This window comes from Schistocerca nitens, chromosome 3, assembly GCF_023898315.1.
Source record: "Schistocerca nitens isolate TAMUIC-IGC-003100 chromosome 3, iqSchNite1.1, whole genome shotgun sequence".
NCBI lineage: Eukaryota > Metazoa > Arthropoda > Insecta > Orthoptera > Acrididae > Schistocerca > Schistocerca nitens.
Genome location: NC_064616.1, coordinates 30,489,937 through 30,516,606, shown reverse-complemented (window position 1 = coordinate 30,516,606; position 26,670 = coordinate 30,489,937). Strand labels below are relative to the sequence as shown.

Here is a 26,670-nt window from a genome sequence, read left to right as displayed (position 1 = left end):
AGCTGTGATGGTAAAGTACCAGAGCTCCAAGCGCTAATAGAAAGCACAGACGCTCAACTCGTTATAAACACTGAAAGCTGGCTAAAACTGGTGATAAGTTCAGCCCACATTTTTGCGAATGACCCAACGGCGTTCAGGAAGGATACATACTGTTGGCAATGGCATGTTTCTTGCTGTTAGAAGTAGTTTATCTTGTAGCGAAATTGAAGTAGACAGTTCCTGTGAGTTAGTATGGCTAGAGGTCATTCTTGGGAACCGAAATAAAATATTAACTGTACCCTTTTATCGACCTCCCAGCTCAGATGATACAATTGCTGAAAGGTTCAAAGAAAACTTGAGTCTAATTTCGAACACGTACCTGACTCATGCAATTACAGTTGGTGGTGACTTCAATTTACCCTCCATATGTTGGCAAAAATACATGTTTAAATACCGAGCGAGGTGGCGCAGTGGTTAGCACACTGGACTCGCATTCGGGAGGACGACGGTTCAATCCCGTCTCCGGCCATCCTGATTTAGGTTTTCCGTGATTTCCCTAAATCGTTTCAGGCAAATGCCGGGATGGTTCCTTTGAAAGGGCACGGCCGATTTCCTTCCCAATCCTTCCCTAACCCGAGCTTGCGCTCCGTCTCTAATGACCTCGTTGTCGACGGGACGTTAAACACTAACAACCACCACCACCACATGTTTAAATGCGGAGGTCCGCATAAAACATCATCCTAAATTGTGCAAAACTCATTCTCTGAAAATTATTTCGAGCAGTTAGTTCATGAGCCCACTCGAATAGTAAACGGATGTGAAAACCCACTTGACTTCTTAGCAACAAATAATCTTGAGATAATAACGAGCTTCAAAACGGATACAGAGATTAGTGAGCACAGGGTTGTCGTAGCGAGACTGAGTACCGTAACTGACAAATCCACCAAACATAAATGAAAAATATATCTGTTCAAAAAAGCAGATAAAAATTCGCTTGATGCCTTCCTGAAAGACAATCTCCACTCTTTTCGAATTAACAATCTAAGTGTAGACCAGATATGTCTTTAATTCAAAGAAATAGTGTCGACAGCAATTGAGAGATTAATACCAAATAAATTAACAAACAACGGAGTTGGTCCCCAATGGTACACAAAACAGGTCATAATACTGTTGCAGAAACAACGAAAAAAGAATGCCAAATTTAAACGAATGCAAAACCCCAAAGATCGGCGAACTTTAATTTAGTGTGGACTTCAATGTGACATGTGTATAATAGTTTCCAAAACGAAACTTTGTCTCGAAATCTGGCAGAAAATCCAAAGAGACTCTGGTGTTATGCTGCTACTGCTGCTGCTGAACTCATCACAGAGTCATACGAGCAGTCAGAGTCATATTATTTGCTAAAGTAGAGAGCAGTGAAACAGTTAAAGTAATTTTGTTATCGTTTACAAATGATGTGCTATTTCTGGTTAGTTAGATGAAATAGCCTATGGTTAAATATAAATATTATACGAAAGCCATTTCGGCACAGGGTTCAGTCTTATTATTTAACCCTTTTGCCAACACGATGAATAAATGAACGCAAAAGGCCAAAGAAGTGTGCAGTCTAATCATCAGAGCTTAAGCAAGTTCACTTCTTGCAGCATAGATTTACGAAAGGATTGAGTTCAGTTAGCTCATGACCTTTCATTGCGTACATAGTTTCGCCAGTAATCATTGCACTGAGTAGACCAGCTGCCGAAGTATGTTTTAAACACAAAAGTGTGATGACTATCTTTGATGTTAATTTGTTTGGTATGATAATGGTTGTATGTGGCTAATAAGTTGACAGGGGGTGATTTGTTGAGTTTTGGATTTGTTTACGTTCAGGAAAGACGTCAAAATTTGTGATTTAAAATGATTTGTAGGTAGCTACTGCTTAATACAAAAGGTCAACAATAGCAGCTAGCACATGCCATTCGTTCAATGGCGTGGTTTAAAGATTTAGCTGGAAAAGCTGAAGACCTATTGAATCAAATAGACCAAAATGCTGCGGTTGCTTTCCAAAATGAAAAGAAAGAGAAGATGAACTCGCCATCTCCAACGTGGGAGTCATTTCAGTCTGGGTACAAACAACTTCATTTACTCCATGTCAACGGTACCATCGCGAAATATGTCAATTTGTAATTGAATTTTTTTTCAGCAGTTTGAGTTGTGAACTGGCAGAAACAAAGGATTCATATCAGGATACCGATGCACTTGCAATCGTTGTTGACTCCGGTTCCACGACTTCAGAACAGATTCTTACCACAGAACCGTATGAAAATGGATTTGAGGTATATCAGGTCTAATAAATCTCAGTAACTATTATTTCCATTGCAGTGTCCAAAATAATCGATAAAAATGTAGCTACGCGATAAGTGGGACGTAAAAAACACAATTTGAACAGTTTGAATGACCGGAGTACTCTTGTTTTTAAGAACTGTGAAATCGTGGCTCCAGTTATATTACCGTACAGCAAATGAATCCCCCACCCCTAGCCGAATCATGTGCTGCGGTGGCAAGATACCATACTTGTAATTGAAATGTCATCACTTAAAGTCCCACTCTGGACCCCCAGATTTATGTTTTACAAGATTTCCGTAAACTGGTTAAGGTGAGTTCTGGGATGACTCCTTTGAAAGGGCAAGACTGGTTTCCTTCCGTATCCTTTCCCAATCTGATCTTTTGCTCTATCTCATAAGACCTTTTTGTTGGTGGGAGTTTAAACACTGGCCTTTCACTCCCCCCCCCCCCCCTCCCCCCTCGATAAAACTTTCATTTTCGCACAGCATAGCATGGAAACGATTTATTTGCCTCTAAACAATAAATTGACTGTAGATTAATGGACAAGTCATTACTATTGATTACTGCCTGGACCGTAATCACTGCAGCTGGGCAACAGTGGTTGAAATATAGAAGCGCATAGGATAGGTAACAGTTGATTCAGTAACCTTTTTTTTATGTAGAATATCTCTTGCATTTATCAGTTTCTATTCATGGTGGTTTTTATTATTGTACATTATTTCTATACAATCACCTATTGTGCACTATGTACGCTATATTTTTCATAGGTTACTAGAAAAAAATAACTGAAAGGGGTAAATGTTATCCCATGACTTGGGGTTACATTGACCCTTCAGTTTTTTTTGTATATACATGCACAGTGGTCCAAAGACAAATAGTAGTGCAGAGCAGTATGAGTATGACCCTGCAAGGGGATCTCAATGATCTCCATTGAAAACTGAATGTTTTGTAAAATGTTAAGATATTGGTGAAAAACACATTTCTGTGAATATGATTATCATTAATTATTTCCTCCGTGGAAATTTATACAGAGTTCTGTGCTCATCAGCCTGTAGCTCCAGTGGAGGCAGCTTGCCAATTGCATCACAGAATGGGACAGTGAATATACTGATGAGCCAAAACATTATGACCACTTGTGTAATAGCGTATTTGTCCGCTTTTGGAATGAAATACATATGTCTATGCACAGTGCATGTAATTTGCATAATTAATGGCCCGCTGATTTGCGTGCATGCTGATGGCCTTCGATAGTGATCCAGATGGGCTCCATAGGATTTACATCAGGTGAATTTGATTGCTGAGACGATGACTTGAGATCATTATAATGCTCCTCAGACCACTGTAGCATGGTTCTGGCCCCAAGAGACACAGTTATACTGCTGAAAGATGACATCGCCATTGGGGAAGACATCAAGCATGTAGGGATGTGGGTGGTTCACAGCTGTCAGTGTGTCTTCGATTACTATCACAGGTCCCATGCAAGTACAGGAAAATGTCTCCCATAGCATAATACTGCTCCCACCAGCCTGCGTTCATGGCACACTGCACGTTTTCAGCTGACGTCCACCTCAGTGAGGGCATTTGTAGACAAAGGCAGTGACGTAGTATAGCAAAACTGTGATTCACCTGAAGAGCCGACACATTGGCATTGATCGACGGTTGAATGCCGATGGTCCTGTGGCCACTGCATTCATAATTAACTACATCGTTGAATCAACATGCGAACACGTAGACGTAGTTTGCTGTGGAGCGAACAATGTACTTGTAAAAACACCAGCACTGTGCTCTTTTGGCAGGGGTGCCACAGATCACCATCTGTCCTACTTTACAAGCAGACAAGCCTTCAAACCCACATTCTGTGAAGAGTCATGAACATCCAACCATTTAGGACCTAGTGGTAGTTTCACTGTCCTCCTAACTCTTTCTGTAGATGGTCATGAGAGCAGCACGTGAACATTCAACCAGCTTCACTGTTTTCGAGGTACTCGATCAGTCTCTTCATACTAATAATCTAATCTTTGTCAAAGTCGCTTATCTCAATGAATTTCCCCATTTGCAGCCCGTATCTTCACTAGGGTGCTCCCCCATCTGTGTCTGCTCCACTTACATACTTTTGTTACCGCATCGTGTGCCCGCAACACCACCAGGCAGTGTCCAATGTCACAGTGGCCAGTGGTCACAATGTCTCGGCGTATCAGTGTATTTCTTTTGGACTAACTGTAGTTTTCGTTGAGGCAGTAGAGTTAAGTCCCATAACTTCAAATAACTTTTCCCTTGTTGTGACTTTTAGAATTACACAAATATAGTGAAAAGTTCGCTTCCTCCTTTTACCCCCAACTACTTTCACCATAGTAAAGTCAGTTGGAGAAAGATCTTGAAACTCACACTTAATGAGCAGAAAATCTTTGGCAGTAGGATTGTCTGAAGGATCAAAATCACTTTCATCAGTTCCCAGAGTCTCTGGCTGTTTCATTACACCAAGGTGGTCATCTGATGAAGAATCATCACACTTTTGGAAGACATATTTCGTGGCCATTGAGAGTCATTCACTTGCTGCGAATGACTTAGAACAACCAGGCTGAGGATCATTTGTACTTGCAGACAATTTGAATCTTTTATGCAGTGCAGACACATTTTCATTTGATGATCCTTTGAAAAATTGTGGACCAATGTTCAATGCATGGACAGCTAAAACAGCTTTACCAGGGCTTGTATTAATTTTCTTTCTTTTTGTATTTGAAAGGGCTTTCGGTTTTTTTCTTTTCACGTAGAGACTGTAAATAAGAAATCGGAGGTTCAGCTAGAGCTTCATTTTTCTCTTCTGTATCCTATTCATGTTGGAGTTTATAGAGTACAGCTTCTTTTTTGAGTGGAAATATGCCATGTGCCTTGAACACATTTTGGAGATTCGTCTTAATCATACCTTCTAGGGTATTTATGAGGTCATTAAGAAGAGTTGCATTGCATTTGTTACAGCTGAGAATTGTGGATTGCTAATTTTTAAAATTGGTTAGTATTTTCCTCCAGTGAGTCTTCAAAGAATGAAACAACCTGTAAGCAAAGGTTGTGTTAGATGAGTTGTGTTGGCTGGGATACACAGAAATTTTGTCATGTCATTTCCTTCACATAGCTGAAGAACTTCACTTGCGAAATGTGAACTTAGGTTGTCTCCTATCATTATCTTTGTTCAAGCCAGCCTCGTAGCATGAGGAAGCAGCTCTTTTTCAAACCAATCTGTAAATATTACATTGTCAAAGCAACCATGTTGAGTTCTGTTATAGTGTGTTCTGTCTCTGCAGCACCATTCGTTGCAACAGGGTGCACCCTTTGGTCCTCCCAGGGTCCAAGTATCATATAAATTTTCACTTTTATAAACAACATAAACTGGAAACAAAACACCAGAAGCAGACCCTCACATCATAATAGTTATGGATTTATTTATTTATCTATTGATAGACGATGCAAATTGTATGGATGTTGTCAGCATATTAATGCATAAAATACAGACACGGAGATACCTAAATGTACACAATTACAAACATAAACAATTACATACATTTTTTGCCTTACTGAGTTACCCATTTGGGCAGTGTATTTAACTATTCTATTGAACATATTGTAAGATGCCTCTTAATTTCAGTAATTAATCATTAGCATAATTGTCAGCAAAACTTACTCATCATTTTAGGTAATCCTTTATGGTATAAAAACACTTTTCTGACAAATAGTGTTTTTAGGGTATTTCTGAAGGCATGTATTTTACTATAGTCTTTGTTCCCTTGTTATAGTTTATTGTATAGTTTAATTCCATTGTATAGCACACTGTTTTGGGTTTCTCTTTTGTTTTTTTCTATTTAGATGTAAGTGGCTGTTGGATATGTTGTTCCATGTTCGTGTAGAGATCTGTTCATTGGGTACTGATCAATGTTCCTTTTAAGGTGGATCACTGTTTGCAAAATGTACTCACATAGAACAATAAAGATTCCCATAGATTTAAAGAACTCAGTGCAGTGATTTCTCTTGCTACTTTTTGTAATTCACACAGCCCTTTTTTGTAGCTTAAAGACTGTTTGTCTGTTCTGCTCATTTGTTCCCCAGAACATTATCCCATTACTCATCACAGAATGAACATACGCAAAATACGTTGTTCTGGTACATGAACTACTACTGCAAAGCATGTTGAAGCTATTTGTTTCCCTAGGACAGTAACATGTTCAGTCCATTGTAGTTATGTGTCAACAAGCACCCCTAGAAATCTTGTTTGTGATACACGTTCTGTGAGCTCATCTTCCACTTTTTAAAAGTTGAGTTTAGGTTTTCTGCTTATGTGGAAACTAACACTGTTTTTTTTTTACATTGTCTACCCATCTGCATAAATATATGAGTTTCTTCAGCTTTGTCCTTTTGTATAATTGGTGATGTTTCACTGATTAGAATGTTACTGTCATCAGCTGCTACACCATGTTTGACACTTGGGGGGGAAATCTGGTCAACGGAAGCATCCGATTCCACCCGTCGGGTTTGACCCATGACGTAAGGCTGTTGTTGTGTGTGACTTCACTGTGGCGCGACGTTCAGTTTGTGCATTTCGCGTGTTTGTAGGTATCATGTTGATGCCGTCGGTGGTGCTCTCTGGTGGTGTGTTTGGGGTTTTTGTGTTAGGTGGTGTTGTGGGTTTAGTTTGCACTTGCAGTGTATTTGTAGGTGGCGTTTTGCTGGGGTCTGTGGTGCTCTCTGGTGGTGTTTGTGGGTTGCGTGTTGTGTGTAGTATTGGGTTCATTTGACTGGTAGACGTTGACTGGTTTTGTCGTGGTGCTGATTGTGTGTGTGGAATATTTTGCAGTGAGTTGATGGTATAGTTTTTTTTATGCGTAAGTTACTGTAGTGCCATTTTCGGTTAGCCGTGTGTGATTTTTTATATTAATGTTGTTATGTCTCTGTTAGGTATGGATATGACCCAGAAGATTAATAGTTTTCGGTTATGGAGGCTTTTGGGTGACACTCCCTTGCTGCTTACAAATTTCCTGCAAATTTTCGGTCTTTTGGCTGAATTCATGTGGTGTTCGTTGTATGGAGAACCTAGGCTTACCAAAGTTGCGGCATCTCAGACCAGGGACTGCTATATGTGGAGATGTCGGAGGGATAACGTATAGTGCTCTATACGTCAAGGTTCCTGGTTCGAGAAATGTAGGTTGGGCATGCTTGAGATTGTGTTGATGAGTTATCATCTGTGCACATGAGGTGGGTGTGAGTGAGTGAACAGTGCTTGACTGGTATTCTTTTTGTCGTGAAGTTTGTTCTGAATATATTAAATACAGGGGTAAGTTGGGTGGGCCTGGGATAGTTGTGCTTTGACCAGGCCTGAATCCAAACTGATCTTCACACAAAAGATTGTACTTTGTTAGGTACCCCATGAGTCTAATTTTCATTATGGTTTCCATTGCTTTTGAAAGTGATGACAGTAAAGAGATGGGCCTATAATTTTCTATATATTTGGGGTCGTCTTTCTTATGTAGGGGCAGAACCTTTGCATGCTTTAGTGCCTCTGGGAAGCAACCTATGGTGAATGATTCATTTATGATGTGCACTAAAGGGTCTTTGCACTGTCTATACAGCGTTTCAGCAAGCACACTGGTACTTGATTTGTACCTGCTGAGATTTTCTCTCTTAAGTTCTGAACAACATTGCTTATTTTGTATGAAGTGGTGAGTCGCAACATCATTGTGTAGAACATGTTCAGTGTTTGTACATTTATTGTGGTACCATTGTGCTGTAATTGTATGTTCACCTGTTTTGTCTTTTTTATTATTATTATTTTTTTTTTGTTTGGTGACATTCCAGGCTGCTTTTATTTTGTTCTCTGCCTTTTCTGCAAATTTATCATTTTGAGACCTTTTTCTGTTACTAAACTTTTTCTGCATGTATTTTTGAAATTCAGGGTCATTTTGGTTTTTTTATGCTGCTGAGATATTTGAGTGCTACAGAGGATTTTTTTATCCTGCTGGTCACCCATTTACTTTTGTTTTGTGCTTTAGTGACTCGTAGTACTTTTGGAAATACATTTTCGAAACTGAATTTAAATTGTGATAGAAACTTTGAAAACTTCCTATCTGTACTAGTCTGCGTAGACATTTTTTCCCATGTTCCATTGTTCACTTGCATGATAAATTCGACCCTTTTTTGCCTAGAGAAGACCCTTCTATGCATGAATATTTTAGTTTTGTATTTAACAGCTATGTTTAATTTTGAGAGCTGCCTGGAATGGTGTGAAAGGCACAGGTTACTTACAACAACATCACAATTTTCTTTCTCCAAGTCAGTCAGTATTAGGTCAATGATTTATGCTGAATGCTTAGTTAACCTTTTGGCTGAGTTAATCAATGGAGAAAATCTCTTCAAATGGTTCAAATGGCTCTGAGCACTATGGGACTCAACTGCTGAGGTCATTAGTCCCCTAGAACTTAGAACTAGTTAAACCTAACTAACCTAAGGACATCACAAACATCCATGCCCGAGGCAGGATTCGAACCTGCGACCGTAGCGGTCTTGCGGTTCCAGACTGCAGCGCCTTTAACCGCACGGCCACTTCGGCCGGCTAGATAATCTGTAGCTGTACATAATGTTCAGAAATGTGTTGCAGAATCCATCTGGGTTCAATGTGTTGCTGTTGAAGTCCCCCACAAATGATAATTTTACCCCAAGGCTTAGTAGCTCGGATTAACTTTGTTATGAATGTATCTATGTCACCACTTAGAGAATACATAGTATTGTTATTCTTTGGCCGTAAATCACTTAATTGCAGGATGTCCTTCCATCTGAACTGGCAGAAACTGGAAGACTTCAAGGTGCCAATGTTTCCGGGACTGCCACTAAAATTATTATTAATAATAATAATAATAATAATAATAATAATAATAATAATAATAATAATAATAATAGAAGGAAACAAAACCAAACATTCAACACAAACCAAAAGAAATTTTACCAGACAAGAGATAACACACACATTAAAATAAACAATCCACCAAACATAACACACATGGAACACTTCTGGAGCAACATATGGTCAAACCCGGTACAACATAACAGGCATGCACGGTGGATACAAGCAGAAACAGACACATACAAGATGAATACCACAAATGCCTGAAGTGATAATTTTGCAACATGAAGTCACCCAAGCAATTAATTCTACTCAAAATTGGAAAGCCCCTACAAATGATAAAATAGCAAATTTCTGGTTAAAGAAGTTCACCTCAACACATTCACATCTAACTAAATTATTTAACAGTTACATTGCAGACCCATACACATTCCCTGATACACTTACACATGGAATAACTTATCTGAAACGTAAAGATCAAGCAGACACAGCGAACGCAGCTAAATATCGCCCCATAACATGCCTACCAACAATATACAAAATATTAACTTCAGTCATTAAACAGAAATTAATGACACATACAACACAGAACAAAATTATAAATGAAGAACAAAAAGGCTGTTGCAAAGGAGCACGAGGATGTAAAGAGCAACTGATAATAGATGCAGAGGTGACATATCAAGCTAAAACTAAACAAAGGTCGCTACACTACGCATACATTGATTACCAAAAAGGTTTTGATAGTGTACCCCCACCCATGGTTACTACAAATATTGGAAATATACAAAGTAGATCCTAAATTGATACAGTTCCTAAACATAGTAATGAAAAATTGGAAAACCACACTTAATATCCAAACAAATTCAAATAATATCACATCACAGCCAATACAGATTAAGCGTGGAATATACCAAGGAGACTCATTAAGTCCTTTCTGGTTCTGCCTTGCTCTGAACCCACTATCCAACATGCTAAATAATACAAATTATGGATACAATATTACTGGAACATACCCACACAAAATCACACATTTTCTATACATGGATGATCTAAAACTACTGGCAGCAACAAATCAACAACTCAACCAATTACTAAAGATAACAGAAGTATTCAGCAATGATATAAGTATGGCTTTTGGAACAGACAAATGTAAGAAAAATAGCATAGTCAAGGGAAAACACACTAAACAAGAAGATTACATATTGGATAACCACAGCGATTGCATAGAAGCGATGGAAAAAACAGATGCCTATAAATATCTAGGATACAGACAAAAAATAGGAATAGATAATACAAATATTAAAGAAGAACTGAAAGAAAAATATAGACAAAGACTAACAAAAATACTGAAAACAGAATTGACAGCAAGAAACAAGACAAAAGCTATAAATACTTATGCCATACCAATATTGACCTACTCATTTGGAGTAGTGAAATGGAGTAACACAGACCTAGAAGCACTCAATACACTTACACGATCACAATGCCACAAATATAGAATACATCACATACATTCAGCAACAGAAAGATTCACATTAAGCAGAAAGGAAGGAGGAAGGGGATTTATCGACATAAAAAACCTACATTATGGACAGGTAGACAATTTAAGAAAATTCTTTCTAGAACGAGCAGAAACTAGCAAAATACACAAGGCAATCACTCATATAAATACACTCCTGGAAATTGAAATAAGAACGCCGTGAATTCATTGTCCCAGGAAGGGGAAACTTTATTGACACATTCCTGGGGTCAGATACATCACATGATCACACTGACAGAACCACAGGCACATAGACACAGGCAACAGAGCATGCACAATGTCGGCACTAGTACAGTGTATATCCACCTTTCGCAGCAATGCAGGCTGCTATTCTCCCATGGAGACGATCGTAGAGATGCTGGATGTAGTCCTGTGGAACGGCTTGCCATGCCATTTCCACCTGGCGCCTCAGTTGGACCAGCGTTCGTGCTGGACGTGCAGACCGCGTGAGACGACGCTTCATCCAGTCCCAAACATGCTCAATGGGGGACAGATCCGGAGATCTTGCTGGCCAGGGTAGTTGACTTACACCTTCTAGAGCACGTTGGGTGGCACGGTATACATGCGGACGTGCATTGTCCTTTTGGAACAGCAAGTTCCCTTGCCGGTCTAGGAATGGTAGAATGATGGGTTCGATGACGGTTTGGATGTACCGTGCACTATTCAGTGTCCCCTCGACGATCACCAGTGGTGTACGGCCAGTGTAGGAGATCGCTCCCCACACCATGATGCCGGGTGTTGGCCCTGTGTGCCTCGGTCGTATGCAGTCCTGATTGTGGGGCTCACCTGCACGGCGCCAAACACGCATACGACCATCATTGGCACCAAGGCAGAAGCGACTCTCATCGCTGAAGACGACACGTCTCCATTCGTCCCTCCATTCACGCCTGTCGCGACACCACTGGAGGCGGGCTGCACGATGTTGGGGCGTGAGCGGAAGACGGCCTAACAGTGTGCGGGACCGTAGCCCAGCTTCATGGAGACGGTTGCGAATGGTCCTTGCCGATACCCCAGGAGCAACAGTGTCCCTAATTTGCTGGGAAGTGGCGGTGCGGTCCCCTACGGCACTGCGTAGGATCCTACAGTCTTGGGTTGCATCCGTGCGTCGCTGCGTTCCGGTCTCAGGTCGACGGGCACGTGCACCTTCCGCCGACCACTGGCGACAACATCGATGTACTGTGGAGACCTCACGCCCCACGTGTTGAGCAATTCGGCGGTACGTCCACCCGGCCTCCCGCATGCCCACTATACGCCCTTGCTTAAAGTCCGTCAACTGCACATACGGTTCACGTCCACGCTGTCGCGGCATGCTACCAGTGTTAAAGACTGCGATGGAGCTCCGTATGCCACGGCAAACTGGCTGACACTGACGGCGGCGGTGCACAAATGCTGCGCAGCTAGCGCCATTCGACGGCCAACACCGCGGTTCCTGGTGTGTCCGCTGTGCCGTGCGTGTGATCATTGCTTGTACAGCCCTCTCGCAGTGTCCGGAGCAAGTATGGTGGGTCTGACACACCGGTGTCAATGTGTTCTTTTTTCCATTTCCAGGAGTGTACATCGGCTACACCACTGCAATTTCATAACCACTTCATCAACCCTTTAGATCACATAACATCAACAGATACAAAGAAAGTAAATTGGAAAAAGAAAACACTTCATGGGAAGCACCCGTATCATCTAACACAGCCACACATCGATCAAGACGCATCCAACACATGGCTAAGAAAAGGCAATATATACAGTGAGACAGAAGGATTCATGATTGCAATACAGGATCAAACAATAAACACCAGGTATTGCAGCAAGCATATTATTAAAGATCCCAATACCACAACAGATAAATGCAGACTTTGTAAACAAGATCACAAGCGGATGTACAATACTAGCAAATACAGAATACCCCAGAAGACATGACAATGTCGCAAAAATAATACATCAACAGCTTGCCTTACAACATAAACTTTTAAAACAACAAGTTCCTACATACAAGTATGCACCACAAAATGCACTGGAGAATGATGAATACAAATCATACTGGAACAGAACCATTATAACAGATAAAACAACGCCACATAACAAACCTGACATCATACTCACCAATAAAAAGAAGAAATTAACACAACTAATCGAAATATCCATACCCAATACAACAAATATACAAAAGAAAACAGGAGAAAAAATTGAAAAATACATCCAACTGGTTGAGGAAGTCAAAGACATGTGGCATCAGGATAAAGTTGACATCATACCAATTATACTATCAACTACAGGAGTCATACCACACAATATCCACCAGTACATCAATGCAATACAGCTACATCCAAACATATATACAACTACAGAAATCCGTAATTATTGATACATGTTCAATTACCCGAAAGTTCCTAAACGCAATGTAACATATACCGTACAGTTAAAAGGAAGTCACGCTTGATCAAGGTCCGCGTCACTTTCATTTCGAACCAGACCTAAGGTCTGAGAAAGGAAAGAAATAATAATAATAATCAGTTATACAGTGGACTACAACCAACCAACCACTTTCGTGTATTCTGGCACTCACAAGTTGCTGTGTGCTGCTAGATTGACTTGTTGGTATGTTTTGATAGTGATGCCCAACAGTTGGGCAGCACTTGTGTGTGACGTTAAGATTGAACACTCTTAATTGAGTATATGAAGTTTCCATTGGGGAAAAATATTTCTGTTGCAGCTAAGACACATTAAAAGATAATGTTGTACAAAGCCTTTTAACTGTGCAGACCTTTCCCTAATGGTCCATAAATTAGAAAGTGCTTTGAAATGATTCAGATTGTATTTAACATAGAGAGAGAAAAATAAGGATTAGAGTTTCACGTACCCTTAAACGATGAAGTTGTTACAGATGGAGCATAAACTCTTATTGCGAACATATGGGGAAGGAAATTGGCCATGCACTTTTGAAGGAACCATCCCAGTATTTGCCTTAGGAGATTTAGGGAAATCACAGTGAACCTAAATCTGGATGGCCGGATAGGTATTTGAACTTCCATTGTCCCAAATGCAACTCCATTGTGCTAATGACTGCACCAGCTCGCTCGGTAACAGAGAGAAAGCAACGGGTGTTTGTAGTGTCAAGTACCACCTATTGTTTCTCAGACTGGAACATTATTTCAGGGACACCCACAAGGCTTTGCGCAATCTGCCCCCCGCCCCCTGCCCCCCCACCCCCCACCCCCCCCTGCGCACACACACACACACACACACACACACACACACACACACACACACACACACACACACACACACCTACCTCTGAATAAAACTTTGCAGACTGACATATCTGTACTCGTTGAGAGTAAGACAACAGAACAAATTCTCCAAAAAGCCACTGGCACCCCAAACAGCTTAGGACATTGGTTTTATCTAAATGGGTTAAAATCAAACATGACAAAGATATAGTTAACACAGTTTAAAGCTAAACAGTCAAAATCAAATGACTTCTAAAGTATTCTTAAAACTCAAGAATGTAAGGAAGCAGGCTTCTGTCAATTTCCTGGGGATATCTGTCGTAAAATTATCGTAGTCTTCTCTTGTACATTTTGGCAAACAAGCTAAACATTCTTGGCTTTGACATTATAATACTATGCTATGAAAGTGACATGGACACCAGAAAAATTATCAAGCTACTCTTAATCTGTTGTAAAATATGGAATAATCTCTTGGGAGAACACAAGCCATGTAAATAGGATATTTAAACATAACAATACAGAATTACGAAGGGCATTCAGTAAGTAATGCACCACTTTTTTATTCTGAAAGCAGGTTGGTTTTATTCAGGATTCCAGTATATCATATTATTCCCCACTGTTTTGGCTACAAAACCCTGTTTTTCAACATAATCTCCATTCAGTGCGATGGCCCTCTGCCACCTTACTGGGGGAGGGCCTATATTGCATGGTAACATTCTACTGGTTGACGTCAGAGCCAGTGTCTTGCTGAATCAATTAACATAAACATTATCCATGTACTGCTTCACATAGCGTGCAGTCTTCATTGAGTCAAAACAGATGGGAATCGGAAGGTGTGAGGTCTGTACTGGCATGGGGTTTGAGGAAGAACAGTCCAGTGAAGTTTTGTGAGCTCCTCTCAGGTGCACAGATTTGGGTGACGCCTTGCATTTTCATGGAGAAGGAGAAGTACATTTGCATTTTTCTGGTGACAAACACACTGAAGCCGTTTATTCAATTTTCGGAGGAGTTGCTCATTGCACCATGAGGGGGGACATCAAACAGTACAATGCCTTCAGAGTCCCAGAAGCGTGTTTCCATGGCTTTACCAGCTAATGAAACTATAATGGCTGAAGTGGGAATATTCCACTATATCACACAACACATTTCACATATTATCAACCAAAATGGCCTGAGAAAAAAAACATTACATTTCTTATTGAATGCCCCCTTGTATTTATAGGAAATCATTTTCAACTTATGTATGTAATACTAGAAACAGAGAAAATTTCATGTTGCTAGCTCATGGATTAAAACTTTATTCCCAGCAGCATTCCCAGGCTGCTCATGGCTATGAAAATGTATAATAAATTAAAAGGTAAAAACATTTTCATATGCAACCAGGTTAATCGGAAAGAAAATTATATTGCATCCTTATGTATAAATATTGTTATTCAGTCACAGGATTTTTAAATGCTGATCAAGCTGTTATTATAAAGTAATAAACATGTACTGATGGTTGTAAATTATGAGGGATTTAGGTTTTATGACACTCTGTGTGTGTCTGAATGATATTATATATATTACAAGATCACCAGTATGTTAAATCAGTGATTTATGTAACTAAGTAATGAGATATTTAAATTTTGATTCTGATGTACCTTTGACTGGGCACAAATTACGACGAGTGCCCTACAGGGCTCAGTTCTGGACCTCTCTTGGCCTTGCTATATATTAATGATCTACCATTTTATGCTGATAAAGCAAATCTTTGTTGATGAAGCAATCAACATAATCAAGCTCAACGGAGCTGCATCAACAAAATGAGAGAGAAATGATATATTCAGAAGTATTATTGATTAGTCCTCAGTAAAGGGTCTATAACTTAGAAAAAACACAGTTCATTCGATATTGTACGTGTGAGATATATCACCGTTAGTAACAATAGAGCATGGGAGAAATGAAATATATAAAACACATTGATCAAAATTCCTAGGTGTGCATATTGGTCAGAATTGGCATTGGAAATAACATTTTATAGATTTTATTCAAACACTCAAGTTCAGCAACAGTTTCTTTATATGTAATTGCTGATTTAATTGATTAAAATATTAGAAAATTAGTTTACTGTGCAGTTTCCATTAACTGGCATCACACAGAATAATTTTATGGGGCAATTGCACACATAGACACAAAGTATTAATTACACAGAAAAGTGCTGTAAGGATAACATATGGTACTTATCCTAAAATTTCATGTAGGTAACTGACTGAAAAACTAGCATACTAGCAATTTCATGTATGCAACTGTTTGAAAAATTTGGCATCCTAACAAAGCTTCACAATAAATTTGATCCTGTATGAAATTTGTTGTGAAGAATCAGATTCTGTTTGAATATAATAGTAGCATTCATCAATATTTCACTTTGAACAAAAATAGCATGCACTATCCACAGCTTAACCTTAGTCTTGTACAGAAAGGAACAAGGTAAGTAGACATGAAAATATTGGACTACCACCTCCCTTGCGAGTTAAAAGATGCTAGTAGATAATGAGAGTTTTTTTTAAAAAATTGAAATAATTATTTGTCGAATTCTACTCTATAGATGAATTTCTGAGTAAATAGTATGTATAAACAAACAAAAAAAACATTTATTTTAATGACCAACATGCAGTGTGCAGCCATATTTTCACAAAGAATTGTTTTTAATTTGATGTTCCACATCTTGATGAATTGTTGTGAATGTGCCCTTTGGAACCTGTAAAAAACTAAACTGAAATAAAAAGTTTTGAAGTTGTGAAAGGAAAATAACACAAAACCTAGTCGGACAAATCTAAAATGTATGGGTAATTAACCACAGCCAGGATACTTTTTGTTTGCTGTTCTCATTGTTGTTTTGTTATTTTTTAGGTGCCCAATGTGCCAGAAATTATTACTGTTGCAACAAATGATGCATTAGAATATTCCACGTCAGTAAGAAACATTGATAAAGAAATGTTTGATGATGCCATTAGTGTGAAGAAGGTACCAACTGATCTACCCCAAGATGAACAGAATGATCAGTTAACTGAAGCTCTTGTGACAACAATGCACATATGGCAGCAGGCTGAAACTGAAAAGACTGAATGTGAAAAACATGAAAATAGTTCTGCTAAATCCAAATCATCATTAATGGCAGATCATGCTATTTCTATGAGAGAACTGCAAAATGCAAAGACAGATAATGAACTTTTGCAACGAAGACTGACAGCTGTTGAGACAGGTGAGATTAGCTACTGAATCCTTTTTTCTCTTGCCCATGTATTATCAATTGCCTGGACAGCTATAGTAATGACTTATTTTTCTTTTTAAAACTCCCGTTGAGTGCATATCAGTGTTGTGGCAGGAGTATACATGAAGTTGACAGTTATTGTACAGTTTTGTCATGCCCATAGGCACCACCTACTAGACATATTCAGAATTCACAGTGCAGAACTGTGTGTGATGCTTGTGGCTGTGGAAGAGAGAATTCATGATGGGAAAGAGTTTTATCATCTGTTCAGATTCCCCATAACTACCCATAAAACAACCCAAATTTTAATTAGAAGAGAGAAAGATTTAGGTCATTCCCTTCTCTTTTTAGAAAGGTACAGGAATTAAGTAGCATTGTACTGTATACTGGTGCACTTGAGAATCCAGAGGAATGAAGAAACTGGCATAGTGACAAAGGAAACTTTCCGGGGACACCATATGAAAAATGTGTTGTCTGCTTTAGGGAAGGGTTTTAGTGTGGTATTCATGACACTCTGACATGGGTGCAGTATATGAAGAAATGTGAACTATGGAGACATTATTACTTAATGCGTCCAAACAGAATCAATGCGCTGTTATTATTTTCTTGGCTGCCGAAGGACAAACACTAGTAGATATCCACTGGAGAATGAAAAATGTGTGTAGGGCAGCATGTATGTCAAAAACCAGCGTTGTGCATGATGCGCCAAGTTCTGTGCTGGTTGGTATTCAACACAAGACACCATCAATCTGGGAGGCCAGCCTCATCTATTATGAACAAGAACAGGCAGCCAGTTGACGATGCAATCAGGCTGGACCAGCACATAACCATTTGTGAGCTAGCAAAGTATCTTGGCATCAGTTTTAGTAGTGTGCATAACATTACCTGGCAGGAGCTAGGCTTCACATTATTTGGTAGGAGTTAATCTACCAAAAAGTTTACTGCCAGTGGGTGCCTGCATGTAAAATGAGAACAAAGAGCGAAGTGAATGGCTGTTTACCTGAAGTATCTGGTGTGCTTCAATGTTGAAGGCAACATGTTTCTTGAGCGCGTTATTACAGGCAATGAAAGCTGGTTACACCACTAGGAAGTGGAGCCAGAAACATTGCTGGTGCAATGCTGTCACCCATTGTCCCCTTCTCCTCAGACATTAAAGAGCCAGCCATATGCTGGAAAGGTGATGCTCACGCTGTTCTTTATCAGGGTGCATTGGTTATTGATTTTGAGGAATTTGGTGTTTCCATCTGTAGGGAAGAGTACTGTGCAATGCTGGAGAAATTATGGCATGCAATTAAGGCAAAATGTCCAGGAAAACTGCTAAAAGGGGCGCTGCTGCCTCATGATAACGCACATCCCCACAACACAAATGTTGTAATGCTCAGTTGGGAGACACTCAAACACCTGCTTTGTAGTCCTGATCTCTCCCCACGCGATTATCATGCCTTCGGTCTCCTAAAGAAGGGTTTGAATTGTCGATGATGTCTATCAGATGAGGATGTGCAACAGGCAGTTACAGTCTTCACACAGCGGGACATGATGTATTATCGTCACCCTGGTTCACCGGTGAGATGATCGCCTTAGTGCACATGAAAATTTTACCTGACCGGCGTACCAACTCAGGATTGTATAGCCTTCAAACAGAAACTTCTTGATCGCTTCTTATATATCACATTTAGCTGCATTGTGTGCAATTCTACAGCAGTGACCAGTTGGCACCTACATAAGGTACATTAAAGCAGTATGAATAGTAATAGTTCATTGTGGGTACTATTGACTGATGTAACCAATAGGAGAGCATTAAAGACTTGTTTAAAAAGTTATTTCAATTGTTTTCTTCTTTAGTGTTTGTATTTTAGAGTAGCATGTCATCTCTGTGCAGGAGATTTTCATTTTATATACCAGAACTTTTGTAACATTACATTGCTGGATATTGTTTTGAATCACCTTAAGAATGATACATAGAGATCAATATTGGATTTAAGACAAGTACCGCAACAGGGAGGTCAGGCCATAGAGAATATTGTACTGTGACTGTGGCTTGATACTCTTTCAAGGTATATAATCACAGGTTAGGCAAGGCAACGAGTCCTAACAAGTATATTTGCTTTTCATAATATGACAACATGCTATACTGCTGGCTGTTTGACTATCACTGAGCACAGCAGGGTAAAATGTGTTCTACTCACACTAGCAGCTTGCGTGTTGTTTGACTGAGCCTTTCCTAAGGGGCGACTGTTTTTTATTGTGGTAATGCTCTAAAGCTACATGACTTGTCAATCAACAAACACTTTTAATAATAATATTAATGGTCAGATGACAAGAAATACTACTGATTTGTAATGAAAAAGAACCTAAAGTCTTTGTTTTGGGTACATGGAATTGTTGAATGACTTGTGACAGAGGTTGTAAAAATAATTTTCGGACAACTCTGTTCAGTATATAAAATTAAGGACAGAAAACATTCTACATACCTGTCCAAATTATCATAATGTGCTAGCTACAAAAAGTCATGTCACATGTATTACTATTTTGTACAAGAACATGCACATATCACAGATGGCACTTGAACAAAAATGTTTCTCATAGTGCCCTTGGTATTTCATGGTGATTTCCATAAGCAGATCTTTGTGGGGAGCAGGCATTGGCACTTCGGTTATTAGACACTGCCAGAAAGTGTTGACATATCACTTTGTGCTTTTTGTGCCATATGTCAAATTTTTGTGTTTAGTCTATCTGCATTCATTTTATCAGGCTTATGCCATATAGAGTGACACTCATTTCAAAATTAGTATGTTAGATGATTGCTGTCGTATTCAAAAATTCATTGACATTTATGAGCTGCATAATTCACTCTTCAGTGGTGGGACTGTAGTAAGAGTGATTTTTACTACCAAATACGTACAGCATTCAATGGCTTGTGAATGCGCACATCATTCTCAGTTGTTTGATTATTCCAGACTAAGCTGCAGTTGATGAAATGGTAAACATTTTAATATATGAAAAGGTGTTAGCTGTAAGAGTTTGATAGATGGGCCACACAATTACCAGTATTTCACAGACATTAAACATTTCATATGTGATGAGGACCATCAACAATTAGCAAGAATTTTGAAGAGAACCAGAAAAAACTATGCGCTTAATATAAAAATAGAATGTAATGCAGGGTCAACTATAGATGCACCTCACAGGAACTTGAGATGTGCCTGACAGACATATTAGTTGTTTATTATCTTTGATAGAATACGGCAGCACAAGACTCAATAGTGCCTGTGTTAAGCCTACATCATAGTAAGTAATGCCTTGCCTGGGCTTGCGAAGTTTATTGGACTGTAACTAATTGGAAATATGACTTCTTCAGACGAGATGCTTTTACTAAAAAGATTCAATGGTTAAAGCAATGGAAGGATAGACTTTAAATTTGTCAGACTATCTGTCGTGTCCTGACACAGGTGGGAGAGGGAAAAAGGGGTTGTTGGTCAGTCTGCGCTCCCGTGTGGTACAGAGCAGAAGGCAGAAGAACAATTCACAGTGAAGGCATTTGATTGTTTTCTTCTATCTGAGCCAACACTGATGCAGACATTTACTAGAAATGCAGGTGATGAGACTTGGTAGGGAACTTGTTGTGGATACTCTTGGACAAACAGGGTTTTGAAATAGTTTTTTTAATTCCAGACAGGACTAACTAATACACTGGAGGCTAGTTCTAGGGTTAGAAAAAGCATGAATAACACTGTTACAACAGAAGCCAGTGCAGAAGTCCCAGGAGTGGATGCTAACCACATTAGCAAACACTAGCAGCATCTTAAGGCAACAACTTAGTTGCAAAACAAAACATACTGAAAGTGATACTGTTCACTGAGGCACTCAAAGTGAGAAAGAGAAAGAGAGAGAGAGAGAGAGAGAGAGAGAGAGAGAGAGAGAGCAGACTTATGCGGAGCTGGACCAAGGCTGGAGTCGACGGACGTGGATTCGGTGCCCAGATCGTCTGACTGAGAACTCTGCCAAAATGTGGAATCTAGGGTTTTAGGGGTTTTGAAGAGTCGCATGGGGGCACTGTTTTTCCCACTTAAAGCCACCCAGCCAATCCCGTAGGTCTCGAGCAGGTGCCTGCCAATCGAGGTTTAGTTAGGTCCCTTCTACTGCTCCTAAAGTGGGGATGTTAATGCAGTTGCACTAACTATGTCCTTATTTGATATCAACATTGTTCAGCTGAAAGCTAAACGTAACTGCTCTGCCAAATAAGGCTTGCAACATTATTGTTATACGTCATTTAGCCCTGCCCCTCAGGCTCCCCAGAGTAGGGTCTGCTAGGTCAACAGTTTTTGGGATTTTCGCTCTCTTTCTAACCCTTGTGAGTCTACTGACATTGCTGTTCTCAGGTCTGGTATTAAGCTGGCTTTATACACTAGTACATGCCTGTTGGTTACAAAGTTCTATGGTGACAACCTTCTACAGCGTCTAGACAACATATGAAGTTATATGTTAATTCCTTGAAGAGTAACTAACGCCCTGGGACCACATCTGGGGGTGTCTGCATTTTTGTAAGGCTCTCCCCTTACTGTTTACTTCATGTAACAATATCTCTCCTAGTTTCATCTGCCCTCAGCATTGTCTCTGGTTCCACGCCTTGGAACGCCTGTCCTCCTTTCTCACAGCTTCAAGATAACTACCCCAAAGACATGTCAAGTTGTAGACAGGCACAATTAAGACACTCGTATAGAGCTTCCAGCCACAGCCTTCATCAGTAAAACCACACACACACACACACACACACACACACACACACACACACACACACGCCTGTCCTCCTTTCTCACAGCTTCAAGATAACTACCCCAAAGACATGTCAAGTTGTAGACAGGCACAATTAAGACACTCGTATAGAGCTTCCAGCCACAGCCTTCATCAGTAAAACCACACACACACACACACACACACGCCTGTCCTCCTTTCTCACAGCTTCAAGATAACTACCCCAAAGACATGTCAAGTTGTAGACAGGCACAATTAAGACACTCGTATAGAGCTTCCAGCCACAGCCTTCATCAGTAAAACCACACACACACACACACACACACACACACACCAGCTCCAGTATTCCAGCCTGAGATGCTGGAGTAGGCAGTCGTGTGTGCACTTGCTATTGTGTGTGTGTGTGTGTGTGTGTGTGTGTGTGTGTGTGTGAGACAAATGGCGAAAAGCTATATGTGATTATCTTCTAATTGCACCTGTCTGCAAGTTGACGTGTCATCTTAACAGTAAGTAGCAATCTATCTTTTCCTACATTGTTGATACTCCTGCCTGGAGTTTACATTGTTGCATTATTACTTACGATTAATATTGGAATCATTCCTTCGGAGTGGCCACAGCTGATTTCCTACTCCTTCTTTGCCCAGTCTGAGCTTGTGCTGTCTCTGTTGACCTTGTTGTTGGTGCAGTGTTGAACTTTACTGTTGCTTCAGTCTTCTTTGAGATGTATTGATCTTATGGTGAAACTCATTTATGACACAGTTCATATAAACTAGATGTAAAGTGACAGTTCTTACGAATATGAATTTGTAACTGCCTCTGCAAAATTTGTAAAATATTATATCGAGAAAGGTTTCTCTCAGTTGATTCAACTTAAAACAGCTCATCTCCTATCAGTGTAAGATGGCCAACATTTAGTGGAAATTAACTTTGATGTAATATGTTCAACATAATTAAAAACTGTATTGAAGAAAATTGTGCCGGCCGGTGTGGCCGTGCGGTTCTAGGCGCTTCAGTCTGGAACCACGTGACTGCTACGGTCGCAGGTTCGAATCCTGCCTCAGGTATGGATGTGTGTGATGTCCTTAGGTTAGTTAGGTTTAAGTAGTTCTAAGTTCTAGGGGACTGATGACATCAGATGTAAAGTCCCATAGTGTTCAGAGCCATTTGAACCATTTGAAGAAAATTGTGAGATCTGTTTTAATCACTTCTAGACAAAGGAAGGAGGGGAGGCATTCTTGCCTAGCTCAGAGATAATTTTCATTGCTCCTGTTAATTTCCACCTCTAATTATCTCATTGCCAATGGGGTGTTGAACCTTAATCTCTCTACCTTCCACCTTGCTCTTGTTAATTGTGCAGGGGCTCAGCATTTGTGAGATTCCTTGGCAGCTGTTGCTTTATTATATTGACCATATATTTTTATAAATTTTCTTTCTGACAATGAACATAACCTTACTTGCTATAAGTCAACCTACAATGCCTCAAGTGCTTGCTGTGTGTGTTAGAAAATAGAAATTTCAGGTTATTTATTGGTATGTACCCATAATCAAAGCAAGCCTATTAGCTTCCTTACAGAAATTTCTGCGGCTTCATTGATTATCGGTGTATCTACATGTCCAAATAGCAAACATGGATTTCAGTTCCTACCATCCATATCGTGTTCCATATGCCTGGTGAAATGCAGAGCAAGCTAGTTCAGTTTATCTTTCACTCATTGAACTCTTGTTTCCTAAAACTACAGATATTTTTACTATTTGCATGTATTGAGACAGTTTTCTTTATGCCCGTCTGTGGGCACCACTTTGCAGGGAAGATGCAGGGAACTGGTTATCTGAAGCCACGGCCACCAGACTTTTTCTGTGTTATAGAAGTTGGTCTTTGTCTGAGGGTGGTTACTAGCTTCTCCTGGGCAAACACTCTGTGATGATGTGCTTTTCTTTTGAAAATGTTTGTCTGCATTGTTGGCATGTATACGATATGCAGAGAGGAGGGCGCTCATCATCTTAGCATTCTGCCTCATGGCTGGTGCTAAATAATGGAACACATCAAGGAGCCCAGTCTTTGTTGACCAAGTTTGAACTTGGAAAACACAGGATTCCTGAACTAGTGCAGGTCAGGTGCACCTGCCATCTAAACCTTGAGCATACTTCAGCAATAACTGGTAGGCATGAAAGTGGAATTTCATGTCTTCCAGAAAATGGGGATCTTGGTTGAAGAGAGGGTCTCAACCTTAGGTATTCATAAAGTGATTTAGTGTACTTCGGGAATATTTAAATTAGAATAGTGACTCAAGGGTGCAACATTGACTTCAGAAATGTCTGTGAGGGCATGCTGAAAAGTAGTGCCACTGAATTTTTTTATTCTGTTAACAATGTTGGTCAAGGTATTAAAAGTCATGCATATTACTAAGTTGACTTTCCCACTTAGCTGATGCAAGTTGTAACCCTTTGCCACTAGAGACCTTTGAATTGTAGCGGGTAACATGGCAGCATGTAATGTGACTATGTCGATGTGTGAGAAACTGAAAGCACACATTCGAAGAGTTCCTCCACACATGGAGCAACCCTCTCCTTCAGCATGGCAATGTGAGGCCATGCACAAGCACTGTGACACCTGCAGCAATCTGATGCCTTGGGTTCACTATCATTGATCATCCTCCATAAAGTCCCGACTGGGCCCCATCTGATTTTCATCCATTTCCGAAACACAAAGAACACCTTCGATGGCTTCACTTTGATAGTGATGTTGTGCTGACAGAGGTGAGGTTGTGGTTGTGGTAACAAAGTCAAACATTCCACAGTGATGGTATCAGCAAACTGATAGCTCGTTAGGAGAAATGTGTTTGTCACCAGGGTGACTATGTTGGGAAATAAATACATAGAAATGAAAATAAGGATGTGGAATGTTCATAAAGTTTTTTTATTTAAAAAGCTTAAAGAGTTTTCACAAAAAAATTCAGAGGCATTACTTTCCAGCATGCCCTCGTATATCTCTGCAAGCCACACAACTACAGAAGGCAAAATTGCTCGGTGAATAGCCAATACCTACAGAGCTTCACTGAATTTCATTAAGAGTGCAGTATCTTGCAGAGACCAATGGGAATGGATGTTATTGAGTATAAAGGTGAGTAGGAACAAGAAGATAGTGTTTATTGATGTAAGCAACACAATGAAGATAGTAAATGCTGATAGGTAAATAATGTAGAAGTGAAGAAGACAACTCACCGAATAATGTGTACCTACATCATGCCAACTGAACACTAAAGTGTAAGGACTGTAGTTTGTCAGGTAGACTGGAATGAGGGGCTGTATCAGGTATGGTGGATAAAGGGAGAAAGAGGTGGGAAGTGGAGAAGGGGTTGGGAGAGGGTAGCTGATGGCTTGGAAGGAGGCTGTAGGTGGTTTGCAGAATTGGAATGTGGAAGGGAGAGGCAGCAGGTGCATGGCATAGGAATGCAACATTTGGGCACCAGAGCCGGTGAGTTCGTGCTGCCCATGGTGGCCATTATGGGGAAAGGGTGATGAGTTAGGGGAGGAAACTTGGGGGCAGAGGGTGCGGGTGCAGTGGTTTAGCGGAGACTGAGGCTGAGAAGATTATGGGAGTGAAGGATGTGCTGCAAGGAAAACTCCCATCTGCATAGTTAAGAAATGCTGGGGGGGGGGGGGGGGGGAGGGGGGGGGAGGAATCCAGATGTCACGGCTTCTGAAAACCTGTGTCATCTGGATTCTTACCCCCAGCACTAGCATTTCTGAACTGTGGAACTGTGCAGGAGGTAGTTCTTGCAACACATCCTTGGCTATCACAATTCTCTCAGCCTCAACCACTGTTGACCCTCTTCACCCGCATCCTCCGCCCCCCAGTCTCCACTTCTTTGATCTATCCCTCTCTCCCAATCCAGTACTCCATGTCATCGTCATATTGTGCTGCACTAGTTCACCAGCTCCAGTGCCCGTATGTTACTTTCCTATCCCCTACAACTGCCTTTCTGTTTTGCTTTCCTATTCCGCACACCCGCTACCTTGCTGTGAGCTGTCAGCTACCCTTCCCTAACCCCTCCTCCTGCTTTTGCACGTTGTACTCTATATGAAGAAGATTTCTTGTTGCATATTTTCTTTCCTCAACATTATACATTTCTATTTTTATGCTTCTGTATTTCAATTTCAAGTGATTTCTACACCCTTCATCCACTTCTCACATCACTAATGTGATCATCTAGTTGTAACTCTCCATCATTACCTGACTGAATTAATGCATTCAGTATAGAGACATTTTTTAACTTACTTAGTGTTTTTTTGTTTTATATGTGCTGCATTACTGTGTCCACATTATGATTTTTTTTCAGAATGTTTTTCAGAATGATCTAGCTCTTATCCTCTTACTTCACTACTTGTCTTCACTTGCTGTTCTGTAGTTTTTTTTTTCATTAACTTTGTTTTAAATGAATTGAGTCTCAAATTTCCTTCATCTGGCTATTTGTTCCACAGTCGATATGGTCACAATTTCATTGGAAGATGTGAGCATCTTGGTTGTGGAATAATGTTGAAGGCTGTGGCTGTGGTTTTCTCCTTGATGGTTGCTGCCTTTTTAAATTTTTACCATCAATGTCATTCTGTTTTACTGACTGTCCAGTCATATTAATGTGACTGGCTGTCAAAAGTGTGCATAACCACCTTTTGCAGCACAGACTGCTGTGAGATGTGCAGGAAGAGTGTCAGTGAA

At 40.1% G+C, this 26,670-nt stretch overlaps 1 protein-coding gene across 7 annotated transcripts in view; it reads left to right on the top strand.

The window, feature by feature from the left end:
• Positions 1 to 1,780: 1,780 nt before the first annotated feature.
• Positions 1,781 to 26,670, top strand: part of LOC126247966 (golgin-84-like) — a 169,230-nt gene continuing 144,340 nt past the window's right edge. For 6 of the 7 annotated variants that reach the window (XM_049948527.1, XM_049948530.1, XM_049948529.1 and 3 more), the window contains exons 1-3: positions 1,781 to 2,084; positions 2,162 to 2,294; positions 16,841 to 17,192. In XM_049948527.1, coding sequence (XP_049804484.1) covers positions 1,945 to 2,084; positions 2,162 to 2,294; positions 16,841 to 17,192 — 625 coding nt within the window. In that variant the 5' untranslated portion in view covers positions 1,781 to 1,944. The remainder of the gene's footprint in view (positions 2,085 to 2,161; positions 2,295 to 16,840; positions 17,193 to 26,670) is intronic. The other variant, XM_049948531.1, reaches the window with a different exon arrangement.